This window comes from Abramis brama (genome assembly GCF_963993115.1).
Source record: "Abramis brama genome assembly, chromosome: 5".
NCBI lineage: Eukaryota > Metazoa > Chordata > Actinopteri > Cypriniformes > Leuciscidae > Abramis > Abramis brama.
The window spans coordinates 26,755,430-26,778,175 of NC_139967.1; the positions used below are offsets into that span (position 1 = coordinate 26,755,430).

General features: G+C 38.2%; 2 protein-coding genes across 5 annotated transcripts; one reads left to right on the plus strand and one right to left on the minus strand.

Moving 5' to 3' along the window:
- Positions 1–3,847: 3,847 nt before the first annotated feature.
- Positions 3,848–14,401, plus strand: pias2 (protein inhibitor of activated STAT, 2). Of its 4 annotated transcripts, none has more exons than XM_084113319.1 (15): positions 3,848–4,236; positions 4,902–4,986; positions 5,259–5,727; positions 6,495–6,582; positions 6,687–6,737; positions 7,423–7,513; positions 10,031–10,165; positions 10,258–10,363; positions 10,563–10,636; positions 10,780–10,940; positions 11,056–11,189; positions 11,308–11,497; positions 12,057–12,196; positions 12,300–12,337; positions 12,446–13,966. In XM_084113319.1, the coding sequence occupies exons 3-15, from the start codon at positions 5,262–5,264 to the stop codon at positions 12,632–12,634; spliced, it is 1,863 nt and encodes a 620-aa protein (XP_083969445.1). In that variant the 5' UTR covers positions 3,848–4,236; positions 4,902–4,986; positions 5,259–5,261; the 3' UTR covers positions 12,635–13,966. The 4 variants fall into 4 exon arrangements, with proteins under 4 accessions (XP_083969445.1, XP_083969446.1, XP_083969444.1 ...); XM_084113321.1 differs by having other exon boundaries at positions 3,862–3,900; XM_084113320.1 differs by lacking the exon at positions 4,902–4,986 and having other exon boundaries at positions 3,849–4,236; positions 12,446–14,401.
- Positions 13,723–22,736, minus strand: eef2l2 (eukaryotic translation elongation factor 2, like 2). The gene is made up of 15 exons (XM_084113317.1): positions 22,201–22,736; positions 19,662–19,876; positions 18,795–18,976; positions 17,760–17,971; positions 17,045–17,232; positions 16,811–16,916; positions 16,610–16,723; positions 16,384–16,522; positions 16,099–16,294; positions 15,757–16,015; positions 15,561–15,668; positions 15,112–15,465; positions 14,831–15,013; positions 14,619–14,751; positions 13,723–14,400 (listed from the first exon to the last, which is right to left on the minus strand). Exons 1-15 carry the CDS (start codon positions 22,201–22,203, stop codon positions 14,207–14,209), a joined length of 2,586 nt encoding a protein of 861 aa, XP_083969443.1. The 5' UTR covers positions 22,204–22,736; the 3' UTR covers positions 13,723–14,206.
- Positions 22,737–22,746: the final 10 nt, after the last annotated feature.

Genomic DNA, 22,746 nt, shown 5'->3' on the forward strand with positions numbered 1-22,746 from the left:
TTTATGTTGTCATTATCACTGTGAATTTAAGTTCCACTTTGTGCTCCTTTCAGTTGTCAGGTATTGTTCGTGTGTTATGTGCTACACACTATCTTGTTGCTGTTTGAAATTTTCAGAGGTGTGTGTGTGTCCCAAGCCATGTAATTTGGAGGGTTTGCTAAAGACCTAGCGACCTACCCTAGAAAAATCATCGCTGAGAAAATTCATGGACAGTCTCCCATGTATGGCAAGAGCTGGTCCATAGAATCACTAAAAGTTGTATACGAATGAAATGGTGAATGAATGATAGCCTATACTTTCCCACTAAGCAAACCGTTAGAGTTTGGACAGGTGAAATAACCTACCAATATTTTGGTAGGATATAATCCTTTCAGTCTAAGATTTAAACCATGTTTGTTTTGGTTTTGTTTAAGCTTAACTGGGAGGATAAATGCATGCCTAATAGGTATAAATAAAATCCTTGCATCTGTTGTTAAACATGTGACACTTATGCATTCGGGGGCATTAATTCCTAAAGCAAGATTACAAGCCACTCTGAATCTGTCTAAATAAAATATGTTGTATCTTGCCATGATGTAGATATGCTCTTCCAAGCCCAGACCCCATGTCTGTTACCTCCCTGTGTACCTTTCTTCAAATGGTAATGAATGGTTTGTGCTTTTTATATTTGGAATGCATCAGATAAATGCATTATATTAGCTTTTAAGACAAGGTTTGGAATTAGTGATTTAAGAGCAAAGCTTAATATGTAGCAAGCCAGTCATTATCATTTTTTTCAACTCCTGTCAACAGATCGGTCAACTGATCTCTCTGTCTGATCAGTGTACAATTAGATAAACTTAAGTTTTTCTAATTAATTAACATGTGATGATGCCACACTGTCCCAGATTATGGGGCAAACATACAAATGGTGTTGTGTCTGAACTTGAGTCTAAATTACAATTTACTGTTAACCATTGCCCACAGCATGGTGTGTACTTGCCAGAATGACCAGAGCAACATTGGGCTGTTCGATTTTCCGTTTGAATAACAATGCTCTGAGAGACAGGTATTTGAAACGGAGAGTCCCAATGGACGAGCACTAAGTGGACTAACAAGCCACTCCAGCGCTATAACCTCCACACGCTTCCACCGCAGCCCTAACGGTAGCAACTTTGATTTCAACAGTAATTGGGGTCTTGTCTCTGTCTAGTACTGCCAATAACACGAGCTAAGGTTAATAAAGGCTAAGGTGTTTGTGCGCCTCTATGTGTGTTTTTTTCTATGGCAGGTATTTATGTGTCTGTATGTGTGAGTGTTTTCTTATGGCAGGTTGTTCAAGTGGGAAAGGCTGGGTAATTAGATGCCATGGGCGCTTTACCTAGGTCATGGACTTCAACACACTTCAACCTCTTCAATCACAAATATATAGGCTAACCTTGTATTGTGAAACAGCACAAAGCAGAGTCATACACAGTTTTCATAAATCACAAGTTAGATATTAAAGATTTACTTCCAATTGTATTTATTCGAATTGCATTACAGTGTCTCTTACATAAAACAAAATTTGACTCCACAAACAGTTCACTGAGACTGACAGTTTCTTATTAAGCAATCATTGCCATCTGATATAGTATTTATTCTTATATTTGTTGTGATATTAAGTTTTGTTTTAATCCAAAATTGTGATTGAGCTGTTAGCTACTGATAAATTTAAAGTAAAGGGTAAAACTGGAAATGCCACTGTGGTGCAAAACAGCCCCAATTGAAAGTTCAAAAAAAAATCATTTAATTTTAAAAACAACATGACAAATGTATGATTTAGAGGTTAGAAAGATTAATCGATAGCGTTTTTTTTGTTGTTGGTTTTTTTGCCTTTATTTCATGCACATACATGCACTTCTCTGGGAAACTGTCCAGATGTATAGTTTTCAATGATGTGGCAGTTGAATGAGTCATGTAAATATGTAGCTTTAATCTCTTTAGCAGTGATACTGAGGTTAGCCCACTGGAACAGTTGAAAGTTAAAACTTTGAGGCCACCATACTAATCTAAGCATTCTGAAAATGATTTAGAAATTGTTAAAGTCATTCCAAGTTAACAACCCATTTCAGTCATGCAGCTTTAGCTATATACTTTTTAATACCTATAATATCTCAGAAATACAAAGAGATTATTTTTGTCTTTCTGTCAGAAAATTGTCTCAGATTTTAGAGAAAGTACAGCAGGTATTCAAATGGGTTCTTATAAATCTAATCATATAAACAGAATATGGAACATGGATCAAAATAAATTGTTACACTTAATTTTAAGGTGTCCTTGTTATAGTAATTATACAATTAAGTACTGAGTAATATTAATTAATATCATCTGCTTACTATGTAGGGTATGTTGCATGTAATTATGCATTAGTTATTACTATAATAAGTACATGTAATATGCGTAACAAGGACATTGTAAAATAAAGTGTTACCAAAATTGACAGTGGTTCAGACATAAACAAGTGGATTACAACAATTGTTTTAAAAGTTTTAAAGGGCAACATACAAGGAAACTAATTCATCGCGTAAATATCACCAGTATCATGTCATAAATTTCACAATTTACAACATTTCTCACTTTAAAGGCAAGCTTTCTGCACTACTCATCAGTTCTGGTCCAGGGCCAGCTCTAACATAAGATTTTTAGTTTAAGCATTAGAAATAAAACTGATCAGGAACGAAAACCTCTGTGATAAACAGAACCTGGTTATGGTAGATTTGCTCTGAGCCCCACCTGCTGGACAACAGGCTGCAACTGTCATCCAGAAAATCAGTAGTTCAGTAACAAAGACAGATGCTTGTGAAATTCAGATCCTTTACCATTCATTACCTTTAAATACTAGTTATAGCCTACATAATGGTATGGCATAACTGATGTGTTCTCATATTTCTGAACAAGATGGTTGAAAAAACTTCACCAGCCAATTGTGAAATTGAAAATTGTATCAGAATCTTCAAATAATTGTGGTAAACATTTGCTTTCTTTTGTGATTCATTGATCTTTAAGCCTAATCTTATATCCTATGTAAAAATGTCCAATGATGGAAAATTGTAACACTGACATCTACAAGATGAAATAAACCAAACTTTATATGTTCAAGAACGTTTGTGTTCCCTTTTTAATTAGGCCTACTGTTTTTTGCGTCTTAAGATTTTGATGGAGAATATAGCAATGAAGCTTGTTAGAAAACACTTCTAATTTAGCCTGTATAAGACCAATTTTTTTTTGTAAATGATAAAATACATAAATAGCATAACAGTCCAAAAGTTTTCCCACCACTTTTCCCGTTGTTTGTGATTTAGTGAATTGGGCTTAAGGATAAAGATATAAAAAATATTAAAATAAGATATACCTTGTTTTGTTTTTGTTGTTTTTATTTTAATGCCTGCTTTGTCTTATTTAAAATCATTTTAAGTCATCGTGAGGCCCCCTTAGAAGTCTGCTGAGGCCCTAAGTGAGTGCATGGACCCCTGGTTGAGAACCACTGGCATAACCTATACAGCTTATGCGCAGCCTTTGCACTTCATTTTGTTTGCCTTGGTTTAAAAATGCTTCTTGGCAAGTAAACAGCTCACCGAAATGCCGAAATCAATGAAAGTCACATATGTATGAACTTCTTCCCAGGAAAACTTCTTAAAGACACAGCAGCCCAAATAAACGGTCAAAGAGAGCGTGGGAAATGGTCAAAACTAAAACTAAACATGGCTGTTTTGACGAAGAAAAAAGTTAACATTATAAGTGGACATTATAATAACATTATAAAAAAGAAAACAAATATTATATGACCCCTTTAACCCAGACTGTGTCACGTGACCCGATATTCTCTGGACTGGCCAGGATGATCGAAGCCAGAAAATGGCGGATTTTGAGGAGTTACGGGTAGGCGAAAGTGCAATGATAGCTGGTTACTTCTTTGCGTTTTTCATATTCTGAAGATATTTTGCAGTTACCGTTTTGATATGCTATTTAACCGGTCGGTTTGCTGCCCATGGGTTAGTTTATTTATAGTTAATAGAGAGACGTCACATCAGTCCGATAGACGGATTGTGTTTAGCTTGTTAGCCACCAACCAGCTAACGTACTCTTTTAGCGCTCGAGCTGCTACACAAACATTGAAGAACAGCCTCAAAATGTCACTGCTTTCATTGTCATCTTTTACTGCATGAAAACGCTTTATTATAATGCCTAACTGAACTTGACGACTGTTCGCTGCAGGTAAAAAGTTTTTTACGTTACAATTTCTCGAATTGTTTTGGTTGGTCTTTTGTTAGCTAGCTTCCGAGCACTTGACAATGTCTACATGTACTCACAGGTGTAGTTTGATGTATAACCTATATTTGCATGGGTAAATGATGTGTAGACCAGTGTGTCCTAATGTGTGTGTATAGATGTAAGTGGACGCACGTTTTACATTAAATTGCGAAGTAGGCTAAACATTTAAAGAGGGGCACATTGACAATGTTTATTTACAAGCCTGAAGAAAAACTTGATTTTTGTCACTGTGACCGTTTCATCACCACATTTTTCTCAAGATAATTTGTTTTACTGGCATTGTACATAAACCATCTTTCTAAAGTTTAATTTAATGCGTTGTACTTCAGTATGAGCACCAACACAATCCTGCAATAACAAATGTAGACTGTGTTGGATACAGGAAAGTTAGACACCTGCTTTTGTGTACTAATTATATTGCCATTATTTGACTGATTCATGTTGTTTGGTAAATTACTCAGAAACATCCCACATAACTATAAACTCAGCTTTTTTTTTCAGCAGTTCAGTTAATTTCTCTCTGGATCAAAGTGAACATCTGTGTTTTGTCCTTTGTTATGCTCTTGATGTTCATCTAATTGGTCTTGGAATTATTCTCAACATTTTAGATGCATTTCGGTCATTTGTTAAGGATTTTTAAAGAAAAAAGGATTAACACATAAGAACAATCAAGCATGGACCATGTAATGAAGGGTCAGTTGAGATTTTCTTATTTCTCTGGGGTTTCTGGAATGGGTGTATTTGGGTGGGTTGTCACCTCACTTCACACATAATTCTGAAATTAATTAATTAATCTGCTTTCAAATTACACCTTTTGGTTCTTATTAATATATTATTATAAATGCAAAACGTGCAAAACTTGTCAGCATGGCACAGATGGTGTTTTTTCTTACTAACCCATACCTATGCTTTTCCATGTTTGCTGTCTCAAAGTCTTTTATGGCTTGTCTGGATTTGTTTTGCAGAATATGGTATCAAGTTTCCGTGTCTCAGAGCTCCAGGTACTGTTAGGTTTTGCTGGAAGGAATAAGAGCGGTCGCAAGCATGAACTATTGCTGAGGGCTTTGCATCTACTAAGGAGTGGTTGTGGTCCTGCCGTGCAGATCAAAATAAAGGAACTGTATTGTCGGAGATACCCAAGGACTTTTGATGGTCTTCAAGATTTGGCAGCTCTAAAGTCAAGCATTAAATCCTACTTTCACATAGACAGTGGTGCCACCATTGTGAGCTCAGACCTTCCTCTGCAAACCGGCCATTCAGACCTCCTGCAGCAGCAGCAGGTGAGCTGCGATTCACCTGTTTTACATGAATTAAAGCCCATGATGAATATGCAGCAGCCCACGTCGCTTATGGCTCCCGTCCACCCGGACGTGCAGATGAAGGCCCTACCATTTTACGATGTGCTGGATGTCTTGATCAAACCATCAAGTTTAGGTAATTTTATTCAAAATGACTAGATTGTTCCATGCTTGGTGAAATTAAAAAATAAATGAATAAACTTTTGATTAGAGTGTGGAATACAGCTTTATAGAGATAAATGCACATTTAATATATTTATAGCCTTAAACTTAAACGAAAAATAGTGTTAGAGTTTGTGTAACAGTGTGATTTAGGTACACTAACATTGAGAAGTTTGGGGTCAAAATGTTTGTTTGTTTTTTTAAAGAAATGTATCTTATTCAGCAAGCAAGGATGTGTTCAATTGATCAAAAGTGACAGTAAAGACATTTATGCTGCTACAAAGAATTTTTATTTTAAATAAAACTTTCTATTCATCAAAGAATCCTGAAAAATGTATCACGGTTTCCATAGAAATATTAAGCAGCGCAACTGTTTTCAACATTGATAATATTAAGCAATGTGTCTTGAGCAGCAAATCAGCATATTAGAATGATTTATGATGGATCATGTGACACTGAAGACTGGAGTAATGATGCTGAAAATTCAGCTTTGTCATCACAGGAATAAATTGCATTTTAAATATATATATTTAAAAATGTAGAATTTTTTTTTTTTTTACAAAATTGCTATTTTACTGTATTTTTGATCAGCATAAAATACCTCTTCAAAAAACATTGAAGAATCTTACCGACCCCTACCTTTTGAACGGTAGTGTATGTGAACAACTGGGTTGTGCATGATTTCCTCATTGCCTGTGTCTTAGATTTAAAACTATACACCCTATGACTTGTGTTTTAAAGGGACCCATGCCGTTCAGAGGTTTCATCATGAGAAGTACTTCATATTTGCATTGACTCCACAACAAGTGAGAGAAGTTTGCATTTCTCGGTAAGAACTAAATGACTTAAATGAGACTTAAATAATGTGACTTGTGTCTTTTACTCCTTTTCTGAAATTTATTGGCTCTTTGTTGTTCTTAACCTTTTGCATAGGGACTTTCTTCCAGGTGGAAGAAGGGACTACATGGTTCAAATTCAGCTGCGGTAAGAACCAACTCACTGTGCTTTTCCTATACTGTCATTTGTATAGCAGATTCTGCAGCATATACAAAGATGTTTGTCACCATAATCTCAATTAGGGATGCACAATATTATCGTATGAAAAGTAGAATACTCAAATAACTTGATGTTACTTCTGTTCAATAAATACTTCTGGATAAATAAAGCAGTAGGCCTAATTGATGTCATAAATCACAAGCATGAGACTTGTAAATTAAATAATTTTATACACAGTTTAATCTGTAATAAAATTTTATCAAATGGGTGGTGAAAATAACTTGAATCCAAAGAGCTCTAAAATAATTGTAAAATTTTTATTTGAAGCTGAAGAGAGCATTAGCTGAAGTCATGCCACCCGCACTCTAGATAATCTACAAATGTTAAATCCAAAAATGAAATATTTAGGTTACAAATGCGTCTGGGGTGGAAAAACGTAACAGACTTTATTAATGTTTTTTTCAGAGCTTTTAATGTACTCTTATTACAAAAATAACTTTCTTAACATTATTTATCTTTAACAATTAACCTTTTGGTAAGGAGACCTCAGAACTCAAAAAACAGAATTAAAAAGGGAAAAATAATTGTATATCATATCGGCTATCGGCCAAAATCCAATATCGTGCATCCTTAATCTCAATTTTAAACTTTTGATGTTCTGTTTTGATTCTAGGTTTTGTCTAGCAGAGACCAGTTGTCCACAAGAGGACAATTATCCAAACAGCCTGTGCATCAAAGTCAATGGAAAGCTCTTTCCCCTCCCTGTATGTAGACCTGTTTAATGTGTTTTCCAAAACTAGTTCTTATAAATGTATATGAATTATAGAGGTCTTGAGGCATTTTAAATGTTTAACTGTTTCTAACTTAGTTTCTAATAGGGGTGCGCCAAAATATCGATATGGCGATACCTCGCGATATTTACTCCTGCGATCGATTCTCGATGCGCTCTTGCCAAGTATCGATCTTAAAAGCCGTTAGGGCAGGGGTACACAGTGCGAGTTCGGACACTCGGGAGGTCGTGAGATATTGCACACGTTGCGAGTCAGTTTAACTGATAATCGCGTCAAAGCAGCTGGTACACGGCACGACTGTCCTGCATGAATTTTATCCCGAGCCGGCAGCAATCACGTGAGCTTTCGCGCTAAACACAGAGACCGTCATGTTGCATGCATGCAGGCAAAGCTTCAGATAGAAAAATGACATAAATGTGTGTGCAAATGATTTGTTGAAAAGCAGAGAACAGTAGCCATTCCTTTCAACATAAAAACTTGAGAGAGAGAGAGAAAAGTGTGTGTGTGTGTGAGAGTGAGACAGTGACAGTGTATGCGCACGCTGTATGGTTGCTGCCACTGAGGTATAGCCCCATCGACGTGGTTGTGTATGATTTGGCAATAGGGGACAGCTGGTGAAAATCGGGCCGACTCCCCGAATTTTGTTTAAAAATTATCGGGAGGTCGGGAGGTGCTTGTAACGTGCTCGGCTCGGCTTGTAATTCCTCTCACACGCTGCGAGCCGTGACCATGCGATCATCACCGATTCCACTCGATTTCTCCCGAGTGAAAAAAATCATTTGCGAGCAAAACAAAAATAGTGTCTGTGACTGTTTTGTTGCAACTGATAAGACACAAGTTGTTTTTGTTATTGTGTTTCATCCAAAAAACAATATATATTGTGAGTTATTACTGATAATATATCGATTATCGCAGTATCGCCATATCGTGATATTATCGGTATCGTGAACAATGTATCGTGTATCGTATCGTATCGTGAAGTACCCAGTGATTCCCAGCCCTAGTTTCTAACACAACCATTCAATCAATTCCTGATAGACAAAATCAAGTCCTGTCCTACATTTTTTTTCTTGTTCGAGGAGCAGTTTCACTCTAATATGCATCATATCAGGGAAGAAAAGACTCTCTGAACTTCCGTTTCACTAAGAGATATTCAACAAATAAAATATTGAATACAATTGTCGTAGTTCACCACCAAAAACAAAAAAATAGAGATTAGCTGATTACTGATGAAATGCATAATTTGTTATTTGAACAGGAACATTGCTCATAGAAAATTTAAAAGATGACCGTAATACTGTACATCTTATTCAAACTATGTTTTAATGGCTGTTTAAGTGACATGACGTGAAGGCCAAGCATGGTAACCCATACTCGAAATTTGTCCTCTGCATATAACCCATCCAAGGCACACATATTAGGAGCAGTGAGTAGTGAACACGCAACACACACTGCAAACATTGGCTGCGTTCCAGTCCACTTTTAGACACGCACTTGCAAACTTCCCTAAGCACTTCCCCTCGGCGGAATCCCTGCCGCCATTTTGAAGTGCGTTCCACTTTGTGAAGTGGATGAGGGAAGTTTATATGGACAGACCCTCGTTCCCTCGATTTTGACCGAGGGAGCGAGTCTACTTCATATGTACACTTCAGGCACCTATATGTCCCACAATGCAGTACGACTGTGACGTCACCACAAATCTCGTCTAATCACCACCACAACAGACAACTCTATGATATATTAATTATATATATTTTTTAATGTACATTTGGATGCTGCATTAAACAAATTCTTAAAGGGAAAAAAATGTAAATAATAAATCAACTCCATAGCTGATTCCAAGTGATCAAGGGCTTAGGACGTTCCAATTCAGCCCACCGCAGTTTCCGCCAGTAGTGGGCATTGTGCAACATAAGCAATGACGTACATCCGAGTGAACGAGACGGAGGGAAGTTAGCCAGTGAAGGGCATGAGAATTTTGGACTGGAACGCAGCAATTGAACGGACACACCCGGAGCAGCCATTTTGCTGCCGCGCCCAAGGAGCTTGTGTTCTCCGACTTCGCATGCAGCCGTGCACGAGCGCAAAACCTCAAAACACCCACCCCCTGTCGGTGATTGGTTGGAACACTATTTATTTTGGTTTTGAGTGGTTGGTGAAACCAATTGTTTTTGTGTGCAGATCTCAGAGCCTAAGCTGCCTATAGAGACGCGTTTTTTTGACGGCCTGCTTATGGGGCGGGCAGCTAGCGGATCGTTAGGAAAGATTAGATGAATGTGATCATTTATGTTTGGGCCTGAAATCACTGATACAACCTTTAATAGAAAGTTGTTGTTTTTTAGCATTTATTTGAAGTATAAATCTTTTGTAAGAATAAAAAATGTTTAGTCATCCTTGCTGAATAAGTGTTTATTTCTTTTTTAAAAATCTTGCTGAATTCAAACTGTACATTTGTATAATTGTATAATATCTGATGTTGTTATCACATAGGGATATGCACCACCTCCTAAGAATGGTGTTGAGCAGAAAAGACCCGGCAGACCGCTGAACATCACATCGCTGGTCAGGTTGTCATCTGCTGTACCCAATCAGATAGTAGTCACATGGGCACCTGAAATAGGGAAGGTATGTAAAGTGCCAATACACATTTCCACAGCACTGCTTCAGCCTATTCTTTATGCTAAGCGTTGTATGTACTTCCATCTTGTTTTCTGCAGACATACTCCATGTCTGTTTATTTGGTGCGGCAGCTGACCTCCCCACTGTTACTACAGAGATTAAGAATGAAGGGGATCAGAAACCCTGACCACTCCAGAGCGTTAAGTAAGGCAACATTTTCCTCTATGAGAAAAAAGATACCCATGTAATCTTAATTATTAATATAAATATGATTACACTTGACAAATTTGTGTTCATTGTCTTTTCTTTGTTTTTTCTTAGCTTCTTCATCCTTATATATAATTCATTGACTGAATTATTGAAATAATGTACAAAATCCACCCCTTCTTTACTCTTGTAACAGTTAAAGAAAAACTCACGGCAGACCCCGACAGTGAAATCGCCACAACTAGTTTACGAGTCTCACTCATGTGCCCAGTAAGTTACTGCATCTACTAGATCTTAACTGACTCATGTATGTCATTTTAAACAACAGGTTTAAGTTTTTGTTTGGTGGTCTGATATAGTATGGCAAAAAAAAAAGAATTTTGTGTGACCAAATAAGTCGTCTTTTTATATAGCTTGGCAAGATGCGCCTTACGGTACCCTGTCGAGCTGTCACCTGTTCCCACCTGCAGTGCTTTGATGCTGCTCTATACCTGCAAATGAATGAGAAGAAGCCCACCTGGATCTGTCCCGTCTGTGATAAAAAAGCCACATATGAGAGTCTGATTATAGATGGGTGAGATTACTTTCACTGTAGCTGAGGTGCCATTTTAAACCACAATCCCTGAATATTTTTGCCTTTATTGAGATAGTTAATATGCATGTAATAAACTGGGCACTCTACTTGTCAGGCTCTTCATGGAAATACTCAATGACTGCACAGATGTTGATGAAATCAAGTTTCAGGAGGATGGGACTTGGTGTCCAATGAGACCAAAGAAGGAGACGTTGAAAGTGTCATCTCCATGTATCCCAAAAATTGATTGTAAGGTTCATTACCGTTTATAAGTGTGTGAGCTTTATCTCTGCGTGCCAGGTTTTAATTGATTGTAAATAGGATTTCCATTTTTGATGCATTTTGAAAGCATTTCATGGCCCCTTAGGTGCTGTCACAGTGAGACAAAGTGCAGTGGTGCCACCTCCAGAAACCAGCAGTACAAAAAAGGCAGACGTAATTGACCTTACGCTAGAGAGCTCGTCGGATGATGATGATGATGATGATGAGGATAGCGATCCTCCTCTGAAAAAGCGCTGTGTCTACATGTCAAAGGCCGAGGAGATGCACAACAAAGGGTTTGTGTTCATTCATTTAATACAAATCAGACCAGGCATTTCTGTGTACATCTTTTATAAGCCTTGCCCTTTTGTGACCATATTTTGAATGAGCCCTGAACTGTACAAAAAACACTGAATTGCCCATGGTGATGGTAATACCTAAAAATTAGGGAGTTTTAAAAATGTTGTTTTCTTGACCTGGGCATGTAAAATGTAAGTTGATAAAATCTTAAAAAAGGAATGGAAAGTTATTTTATTATTTATTTATTTTGCACTCTAAAATGTTTATTACCCAGAAATAATATTATTATTATTATTATTATTATGGTAACACTTTACAATAAGGTCTCATTTGTTAACATTAATGTATTAACTATTATGAACTAACAGTGAACAATACATTTGTTACAGTATTTATTAATCTTTGTTAATGTTAGTTAATAGAAATCCAGCTGTTCATTGTTTTTTCATGTTAGTTCACAGTGCATTAACTAACATTAACAAATACTAACGTTTCTCTATGATAATGTTGCTTTGTGTTTATTGGTTTTCATATGATCCTATTTTCATGTGTTAGAGTCTTGACTTATCAGCCTTCAACTGTCCGGGTGCCAAATGTCCAGGCGCTGGACACCTCATACCTGACCTCCTCAATAGCAGACTACTCGGTTCCATTCCACCATTCAACCTTATCCACTATTCCCACAGATATGCAAAGTATGCACTTATCCAGTCTGCCATCCAATCAAACATGCTTTCATTTATGCTCAAGCTTTTACAGGAATACTAACATGTCATACTACACACATCTTTCCCAAAGGTCTTGATTTATTTTCTCTGATTCAAGGGGACCCCCAGGTATGAGTGAAACATTCTTACAAAGAAATATTAAGATTGCATGCATGAATACATATTTATATAGTCTGCACTGCTGTTTACCTCTAGTTTCCTTTATTGTTCTTTCAGCAACATTACAGAGGCCCCATATTTTTAGACAATCTCTCCAGCAGCCTTCAGAGTGCCACCACCAGCGCCAGCCTGGTCTCCTCATCCTCACAGTACGAGACGGCAACCCATAGCAGCAGCTCGAGTCATGAGACGGGTGTGATCACGGGAGGATCTTCAGGCCTATCAGACATTATCTCTCTAGACTGACTCCTGGTGCATCTTTATTGGCCAGTCACCAAAACAACTACACTCAAGTCAAGTCAGCTGAGTAAAAACAATTTTGACATTTGACTATGGACCTCAAGAATCTTGTTTCGACAAGGACCCAGAAGGAAATATCTTGAGTGGTTCAGCAACGTTTTAAAATGCAAACCTGAATTAAGCCGTTTTCCCTCGAATTGGGGAAACTATCGGTTGCACAATGACTCTTTCATTAGCTATTTCATTGGAGGAGCAGAGCAAAACAAACTGCATAAATGAGTGGAGTGGATTGGAAAGCTTAGACACTTCCAATAACTGCACTCTTGTCTCCATTGTGTGTTGCTTCAGCAGTTCTGCAGTTGAAACGAAAGCAGGTTTTCAGCGGCAGCTCACTTTATATGTCTCTTCGATTTCAGCAGTACAATTATGTTTTGTTACAAAACTTCAGTTGCAGCAATAAAAACTGTTTGTTGTATATTTCAAAAAACTTTAGTGGTCTGATATCAAGGTAGAATGAGTCAACAGGTCTTTTTTTTTTTATGGTTATTTGTGGTTATTTGCTCAAGGGCCATCAGATTCCCTGTGGCTGATGCAGTAAACCTATTTTTGATCTGTCATTTTATATGGAAGTTGTTTTTGCTGTCTTAACACATCTAACATATTCGCCTCAGAAACTATAATATGATTGTTGATAAAACTAAGGGAGTAATCTGTCTAATTGCATGGTTCTTGGTCATAAAACCAGCAACTGCATGAAATGAAAATGAGGCCATTCATTGTTCTTTTAAGATTATGGATAAAAGTTTTGATATAATAGGATGAGGATCATGAAATACAAAAATTGTTATTTTAGAAATTGGCGTTTATTATTAATGGCTTACTTGATAGATACGCAGTTTGAAGTCATCTTATATGGGCTGACTTATGATTATGAGCCATACAACATGCATTCATTTTGACACAGTCTGAAGGTGTGTTTTTTTTGTTTTGTTTTTATTTTATTTTTATAGAAGTTCCTCCTTGTTACTTGTGTACTATTTTGATTCAAAGATGCCCATATATTTTGATGTAAAAAACAAAACAAAACAATGATGTGCTGTAAATGTTGATACAGTGCTTTTATTGTCCCTCTTGGTCAGGGCTGAGGTTTTTAATCGACATGGATCTCCATTGATGATGGCAAAGGTAAAGCTGTTGAGAATCTTGAATTCTTTGCACAAATGAGGGTACAGTTTAAGATGATACATGTACATCCTAAGACATGTAAATCAATACACAGTGATTAAAGCATTATGTCATGTTCATCTGGAAAAATATATTTTTCAAGTTTAAATATTATGTCCAGATTGCTGTTGTATTTGCTGTCCTTTATGTATGGACACATCCACACAAGTTTAACTTGCTCAGATTTTATTTTCTGCAAGATTGTGCAGCTTTGAATATTTAAATTAAGCGCTATTGATTTCATTTCAATTAAAGTCTATTTATTTGTGTAAACATTATGCCATACACTTCAGAGTCATTACGTTAACATGGTAAGGTTAATAGCTTCAATCACTATATAGAATCCACAGATGTTTATAGTTTGTCCAGGAAGTTGTCCAGCGGTGGGATGCCCTCCTTCAGACCTTTGCGTTTACGGGTCTCAGCCACAACTTGGCAAGGTTTGCTGTTTACGTCATAGGGGTCACCTGGCAAAATCTGCCAGTGGTCAAACACACACTGAGGGAAGGCCTGTCCACCAGTGTTAGACCTCAGGTCTGCTGTAAAACCTGTTCAGAAAAAAAATGCAAGCGAATTATAGGCACTAAGTTACTGAGGACTTGTTTTAATGTCCACAATATAATAATTCAGAAATGTATAACATTTGGCACCATTCAAAAATGTTTAACTGCTATAACTAATGTATTTATTGTTGAATATAAAAATTACATCAATGTCCTATTGCTGTCATTTTGAACAAGCTGTCAAATCTGAAGTGTTAACTCACCAAATGATTCATTTACAGGTAGGTATGCCTTCACCACAAATATAGGTGTCCCAGCCACTTGGGACTCCTCAAACACATGGCCTCTTTTTCTGTTCAGGACACCGTAGATGCCACCAACAACCTGCTCTGGGCACTGGAGGGGAAAAGAAAATACATTAACGGCATCAAGTTTGCACTCTAGTTTTTCTGTTCCAGGAATCCACCATGTATACCTGAATCTCGACCAGGTAAATGGGCTCCATGAGTCTTGGCTGTGCAGTGAGCACAGAGGCATACAGAACTCTTCGGGCTGTGGGAATGATCTGACCGCCACCTCTATGGATGGCATCAGCGTGAAGAGTGACGTCATGAATGTCAAATCGGACTGCCCGCATGTTCTCTTCACAGAGTGCACCCTGGTAAGGTGACACAAAATTGTTTCTGTTGAAGTATCTCATTATTATAATGTAAACTCAACTGTATGAATGTCCAAGCATGAGTTAACGTGACTCACTTCTTTTGTTGCCCACTGGAAACCAGCCACTACACTGTCCTTTATCTCATTCAGATACTGAACTCCCTTTGTGACATCCACAAGGACGTTGGGCCCTGTGCCATCTGGTCCAAAGCACCAAATCTTACGGGCCTCGCCCACTTCCCACTCATATTTCTCAGCCAGGTAGCGAGCTCTCTGTTTGAGCTCCTGCCGAGAGGTCACGTCACCCTTATCGATGTCCTCGGCCAAGCCATCTGGGAAGGGCCTGGATTTCATGTACAGACGATTGTGCTTGTTGGGAGACTTGGACAAGCAAACTTGGTCTGATTCTTCACTGACTGTTTCACGATATGACACAACTGGGTCTGATTTCTGCAACAAAAAAAAATTAGTAAAAAAACTATTAGTGGAGAAGAATAGAATAAAGCATATCTGTATACTCTTTAGTATTCTCATCCAAGCGCTACCTTCAGAGGGATGCCGGCATGATCTTCCTCAAGATCTTTTAGGCAAATCTCCAGATGAAGCTCTCCAGCACCTGCCACAATGTGCTCACCGGACTCTTCAATGATGCACTAGCAAAAGGTGGAAAACAACTTGTATTTATTATTGGAAAGATTGAATTCTGTTTATACCGTCTTATTACCCCACCAAGATATTCACCTGAACCATGGGATCAGACTTGGCGAGACGTTTGAGACCCTCCACCAACTTTGGCAGATCTGCTGGGTTCTTGGCCTCCACAGCAACTCTCACCACAGGACTAACGCTGAACTTCATAACACGCATGTTGTGAGCATGTTCAAAAGTGCTAATGGTGCCAGTTTTGACCAGGAACTGATCAACCCCAACCAAACCAGCAATGTTCCCGCATGGCACATCTTCAATGGGCTCTACGTAGCGACCCATCATTAGGATAGTTCTGGGGAGACCATTGAGTAATGATCATCAAATTAAATCAAGTGAAGATGACTTATACTGTAAATGCAAATGACAGCAGCAAACCTTTGGATTGGCTTTATGTACAAGTCCTCCTTCTTTCCTGGAGTGAAGTTCGGGCCCATGATGCGCACCTTCTGTCCTGTAGAAACAACACCAGAGAAGACACGACCAAAGGCATAGAATCTACCCTTGTCGGTGGTAGGCACCATCTTGGAGATGTACATCATGAGAGGAGCTTTAGGATCGCAGTTCTTCACACCTTGAAAGTCAAAGGAGGAATATGTAAAAGTTGTAGAAAAAAAGCACATCTCTCTGAAGTGTAGAACACCTCGCAATGTAGTGACTCACCCATAGCTGCCTCGTCATCTCCAGGACCCTCGTAAAGCAGTTCACAGCGGTACTTTTGGGCAGTGACAGGAGAAGGAAGATGGATGGTAATCATCTGGAGCAAAGCATCACCTGCAGGCAACCAGCGGCGCATCACAGCCTGGAAGCATTCGAAAAACCACGTGTCAACAACAATACCAGTTTAATTAGGGTGCAGGTTATTAAAAGTCATTATTTTGAGTTGTACCTTAAGTAGAGGTTTCCCTTCTTTTTCTTTGTCATCTGCATCAAGCTTTACTTCAAGTTTCTCAATCAGTTTCTGGGTCTCTTCTTTGTTGAAATTCATAATGGCATCAAATACCTGTGGAAAGAGTTCAAATGAGAGAGTAATTGCAAATGAGTGGTAGTAGCAGGAGATGAGTGGCAAGAAGAACTGATTCAAACAAACCTTAAAGATGGGATCCAAGACAAGTTGGCAGAAAGTACGCGGAAGCTTCTTGCCATCTGCATTGGTTGATGATTTGCTAAATTTTCCACAAGCGGGATCAAAGTACCTGAAAAGGATGGCTTTGAATTAAAGAGATTTCATATATATACACATAATTTACACTGGAACTTCCATGGGTAATTTTTACTCGTGTCCTTGTGATCAAATGTCTTCTTTATAACACAAGACACTTACTTATCTCCCCATAGCTTTTTCATCATCTCCTCCACTTTCTTAGCTCGTTCTGCTGGAGAGAGGTCTGTTTTTTTCTTATCTCCTTTGGCAGCAAACTTGGCCACGTACATTTCAGCAAACTGCTTCAGAGTAAAAGCCCAGCCATGGAGACCTGACCCAAATCCCACAGTCCCAACCACAGGATCCACCTAGGGTACCCCAGAAACCAAGTCAAGTCACCTTCATTTATGTAGCACTTTTAGCAATATAGATTGTTTCAAAGCAGCTTTAATAGGAAATTAAAGTAACAGAGATAGTTTTGGCTTTACAGCAGCTCTAGAATAAAGTTATTGTCCAGCTAAAGTTAGTTTTGATTGATTCACTTCCGTTGCAAAGATCATTAGTTATTAACTTAGGGGCCGCTAACACGACACCGCTAGAAAACCCTTAACGCACTCCGGCCCGCTCACTGGCACAACAACAGTGCCAGGTGGCTCGAGAACGCAAACCTTGAAATAGGTTCCAAGGTGCAAGCCTTGAAAAAAATTTTGGGAAAAAAAAGTTATCTCTGCGCAAACTTCAAAAACGCAAACCTGTGAGAACTCTGACGGTGTGCACATGCATATTACGTGTTTAGTCTAGGTATGCGCGTTTGAGTATATATGTGTGCAGTAGGAAACACATAAATAAAAGCAAATATTTTCCTCAAAGTTGACTTTTCAGTCTAAACTGTTACCATAATGTTTCCCATTGGTCCACTCTCTCCTTCACCATAGGTTGAGATGATGACATTAACGTTCTCCACAATCCGCTGGAAGGTTAGGAAAAGATCATTGGGTTCCAGCTGCAACTCGAGGAGGGCACGGTCCATCTTGTTCATCATCAACACAGGCTTGATGCGCTCTGCTATGGCTTGTCTCAAGACCGTCTCAGTCTGCACACACACACCTGTGGAACAAGTCAGCTTTCACCTTTTTTTAAAATCACTTTTTGGTCCGGCACAGAAATCGTGTCCCTTAAGGTTTCATGATGAAACTATTTGTATGGTTTAACAAATATTGTTAAATGTTCTTGTTACATTAAAGGTGCTCTAAGCGATGTTGGGTGACGTCACTTCTTGTTGACAACAAAACAAAACGGAGGCTAGCTCGACCCTCCCTCCCCCTCATCCCGTCCCCTCCCTTTTCCGATGTAAATTCGGGACTTTGTGCGTTCCTTCTCCTTTTCCCTCTTCTTTGCTATTTGTTCATTGGAACGTCGTCTCATTGGTCGTGTTGTGTCGGCCATATCAAAATTCAATAGAATATAATTATAATGTTAGTCGTTGTCTAGGACATCTCTCCTCTAGCTAACTTCCCTCTTCATGCTTCTCTCTCCTCCACTCCTCACACCCCCCTTCATGTGCACGCGCACTAACCCCCCAACCCCCACCCCCAAATCATTCTTGTCGGTTATTGGCTGGAACACTGTTTGTTATGTTTCCTGGTACAGGTTGGGCCAGTTTGTTTTTGTTGCCGTTTGTTCAGCCTGAGCTGTCTACAGAGACCGCGTTTTTTTACAGTGTGTTCAGGGAACAGGCGGCTAGCGGATAGCGAGGAGATGTTTGCTGTATGTGACAAAAAATTTTCAGCTTAAAAAACGCATGCCATCGCTTAGAGCACCTTTAAAGGGAATTGCCTCTAAAATCACCTGATGCATGTCTGTGAAAGTATACTGCCTTAATTATAGAACAGAAGTGTGAATTTGATATCCTAAAATGATTTTGCCTTACCTGATACACAGTCTACCACTACAAGGGCACCATCTGTAACTCTGAGAGCTGCCGTCACCTCAGATGAGAAGTCAACATGTCCCGGTGAGTCGATCAGGTTGATGAGGAAGCCAGAACCATCCTTACACTGCTTGATGAAAGCTGAGTCATACTCGCTCAGCTCATAATACAGAGAGATAGCCCTGTAAGTGAAATATACATGTAAAGGGTTTCAGTGAGTGTGAAAAGTCATTTTGGTGTTTCCTTTGACGATTTTGTTTGAATAGAATAAGAGACACATAGCTTTATAAAAACTTTTACATTGTTACAAAAAACTTCCTTTAATTTTAATTAAACTTCCTTTAATTCATCAAAAATCCTGAAAAAATGGCTATATCACTGTTTCCACAAAAAACTAAGCAGCACAACTGTTTTCAACACTGATAATAATAAATGTTTTTTTAACAGCAAATCATCATATTAGAATGATTTCTAAAGGATCATGTGATACTGAAGACTGGAGTTATGATGCTGAAAATTCAGCTTTGCCAGCACAGGAATAAAATACATTTTAAAATATATTTAAATAGAAAACAGTTATTTTAAAGTGTAATAATATTTCATAATATTTTTGAACAAATAAATGCAGACTTGTTTTTAAACATTTAAAAATCGTACCAAGTCTAAATTTTGAATGGTGGTGCATTTTCAATAAAAGTACCTTTTTTACTGGTCAAAAATGGTGGGAAAGTTCAATAGATTGTGAAAAGATCTCATCCATATAATATTAAAATTCATCCTACTGACAAATGCTTTCTGTACAATAGCTCTTTGTGACATCAATATGATTAATAATAAAATAGTGACTTTTTAAATAGGAATACCTACGTTGACTTTATAGTGATACATCTCTCTTGTTCATCTTTTCTGGTGTCAGTAAATCTGGTCTCCCCTGCACGCGCATTAGCAATAATACCAGCTTTGCACACCAAGGAATCAGTGAGAGTAGATTTGCCATGGTCCACATGGGCGATCACAGACATGTTCCTGATGTTGGACTTTTTGTCCATAATCCCCCGAATCTGGTCTACTGTAAAGTTCACCTGAGGAACAGAGACAAGTTTGTCAAGTGTTGATTGTGGAGTAAATATAAGTGTTTGTGGGTGAGGGACAATATGTGGTGTCAAAACAAATGAATGCCTCTGGCTCATTAGAGGATGGGAATCTACAAAAAGGAACTGTGACAGTGTAACTAAGCTCATGCATTTAGTTTCTCAATAAAGGCTAAATAAATGTTTGTTTGTTTTTTTTAGATTACATTTACAGTAAAAAAAAGTTTCAAAGTTGGAACTGCATATGCCATTGAATTATGGGTCAGAGACATGACATGCATATTTTTGTGTCTAAGTGCATTATTTCCTTTCAAAATAAGTTCATAAATCCATGACATATACCACTTTATTCTATAAAACCTATTTAGTTTGAATTCATTTGTAGTACATTTAAATAAGATATATTATTTTGTTTTATCTTTAACCCCCAAAAATGTCAGGTGGGGCAACCTTTCATATAAATATATATTTTTTAAAATATCAGTAGTTTTAAAGCTGTTGAGATAATTTAAAAACTTTTGTATATTCTCAAAAAATCATTTTAACAGCAAAATTGACACGTGACTAAAATAATGCTGCTAACATTCATAACAATGCGATGTAAAATACAGTGAATTAAAACAATATTACAATTAAACAAATTTTAAATGTGATGGTGATATTTGATTTTGAGAATATCACTGTCGCCATAAATTGAGGCAATTCATACTTATATAGCTAAAGCTAATATAGCCCGTTCTAATATAGACCTATTTTAAATGCCTATTTTTACCTGTATATGGTAAAGTGACTTGAAATGTCTAATATTTACTAGCATTTACTATGTATCATGCTTTCAACCTTAATTAATTATATAATAACAGTAAATATTGATTTCAATAACGCTTTTTAAATGTATCATAATTCACAAGTGCAGTGAAGCACCGCATGCACCATGAGTGCGCAGTGTCTGGGTGTCCGCTGACTGTTGTGCTGCTGCTGTCTCCGTCTCCAAAGCACAAGCGCTGCCCAGCGATACACTCAGCCTATGTTTTCCAGCCAAAGTTGCGAATTTAACTTGTGCGCAAAATTGAAATATCGTATACATATTTGCGAATACTGCACCGTTTCCAACCAGTGAGTCGCAGAGAACAAAATCGTCACTTCCTGATAAACTGTCTGGCTCTAAATAAAAGTGGGAGAAGCCACTGTATAAGTTACTTGCGTCTCAGAGCGCGCAGACCAAAACCAATAAACGTTATTTTATCTTGCTTTCGGGGGTGCATGTTGCTGTTTGGGAACGCAGTCATGTAAGAGATTTCTTCTCGAAGGTAATTAGGCCTATACCGAACCACTTTAACGACAGACTTGCTCAGGCATTTCACAACAACCAAAACACCATTTCAGATGCTGAGCAAAAAGACCGTTCCGCTGGTTAGTCCAGTTATGTCGTAGCATCGCGCAAAGTCACATGTCTTTTTTGATGCGCATCGAGGAATTTATTCGGTAATGTGTTTCCATTGTAGTTTACGCGCATGTTTTCTTAACGGATGAAAAATGTATCCGACTCAAGCGAGCGCATAAGTTTTTTTATGCACATTTTAAGAATTTATGCGCATCTTGGCGTCTCCATTCAGCAGTTTTTGATGCTATAGGATATCCCAAAATGCGCATTAAAAATGGGTGGATGGAAACATAGCAAGCTGTTTAGCTTGATAAGAATGTTGGGTTGTTTCCCCCCTCAAAAACAACAACATAGCGACCTGGTCACTATAATAACACTATGTCCACCCAGCAGCCCTCCACAGGCACGGCTTGCTCGGTCTCTGCGCATGAAACTTTAATACGCGCATTGAAAGAACAGTGGGGGCGTGAACGCGCTATTTATATCGCGGTAACGTTATTCCAGTGCGTGCGCGTGCACTGTGCTGGGCCATATCCCCAAAATACGAGGCATACTTTTACTTAAAAACAAAGATCCAACATACCGCATGCGGTTGTGCTTTACAATTATGCGTAGTACAACTGTTACATGGCAAACTTTATTATCTCCCGTCGAATACATACATGTATATTATTTCAATGCGTCATTCTCTTCCCTGACTATTTTAAATAAAGACAAATTAAATGTTGCTCGTATAATTCATGTTCAAGGTTGCTATAAACGCGAGAATCTTCTTAGCAGGTTGTCATTACGTCATTGACATCAGAATTAAAAAATATTGCATAGCCTAAATGACTGAATAAATGCGTCCTAAATGTACACAAATGTTTTAATATAGAGCTGTAGTCATATTTTATGATGCCCTAGTGAATGACGGGGTGAAATATCATACCATTTTTGCGAATGGCTCCCAAATCTAGGACGGCCTCTCGCTGCGATCGCTGCTCCTCTCCGCTTGAGGACCTGGGGGAAAGAGAGATGGTGTGACGTCGAATCTTAGTTTATGCTGCGACACATAAGGTGTGCTCGACTTCGCTTGCGGAGGGATGTAACCGATCGGCGAGAGTTGCCGCTTGCAGTCGGACTCGGGGAGGAGCTGAAAACGGAGTGGGACACTTTTTGCTTCCCGTAGTGACGCTCGTGCGGTGTCAGCTGAATTAAATGCAATATTTGTCAAATACACAGACGTTTCAGAGACGTTTTCGTCAAATACTTTATGTACTGCTTAATACAGCGTCTGCTTGTACAAGATTAAAGTTCAACATAAGCCTATAGTATATGTTTTTTTTTTTTTTTTGATAAGCATGACACAATATAACATTGCGACTACATGAAAAGAGCATTAACTGTAGTTAAAATACAGATTTGTGAGAATCAGTGTGGAACTGAAGGTGTCAGAATGGGTCAGAATGAACACAAAACACACGTGATCGCTGTC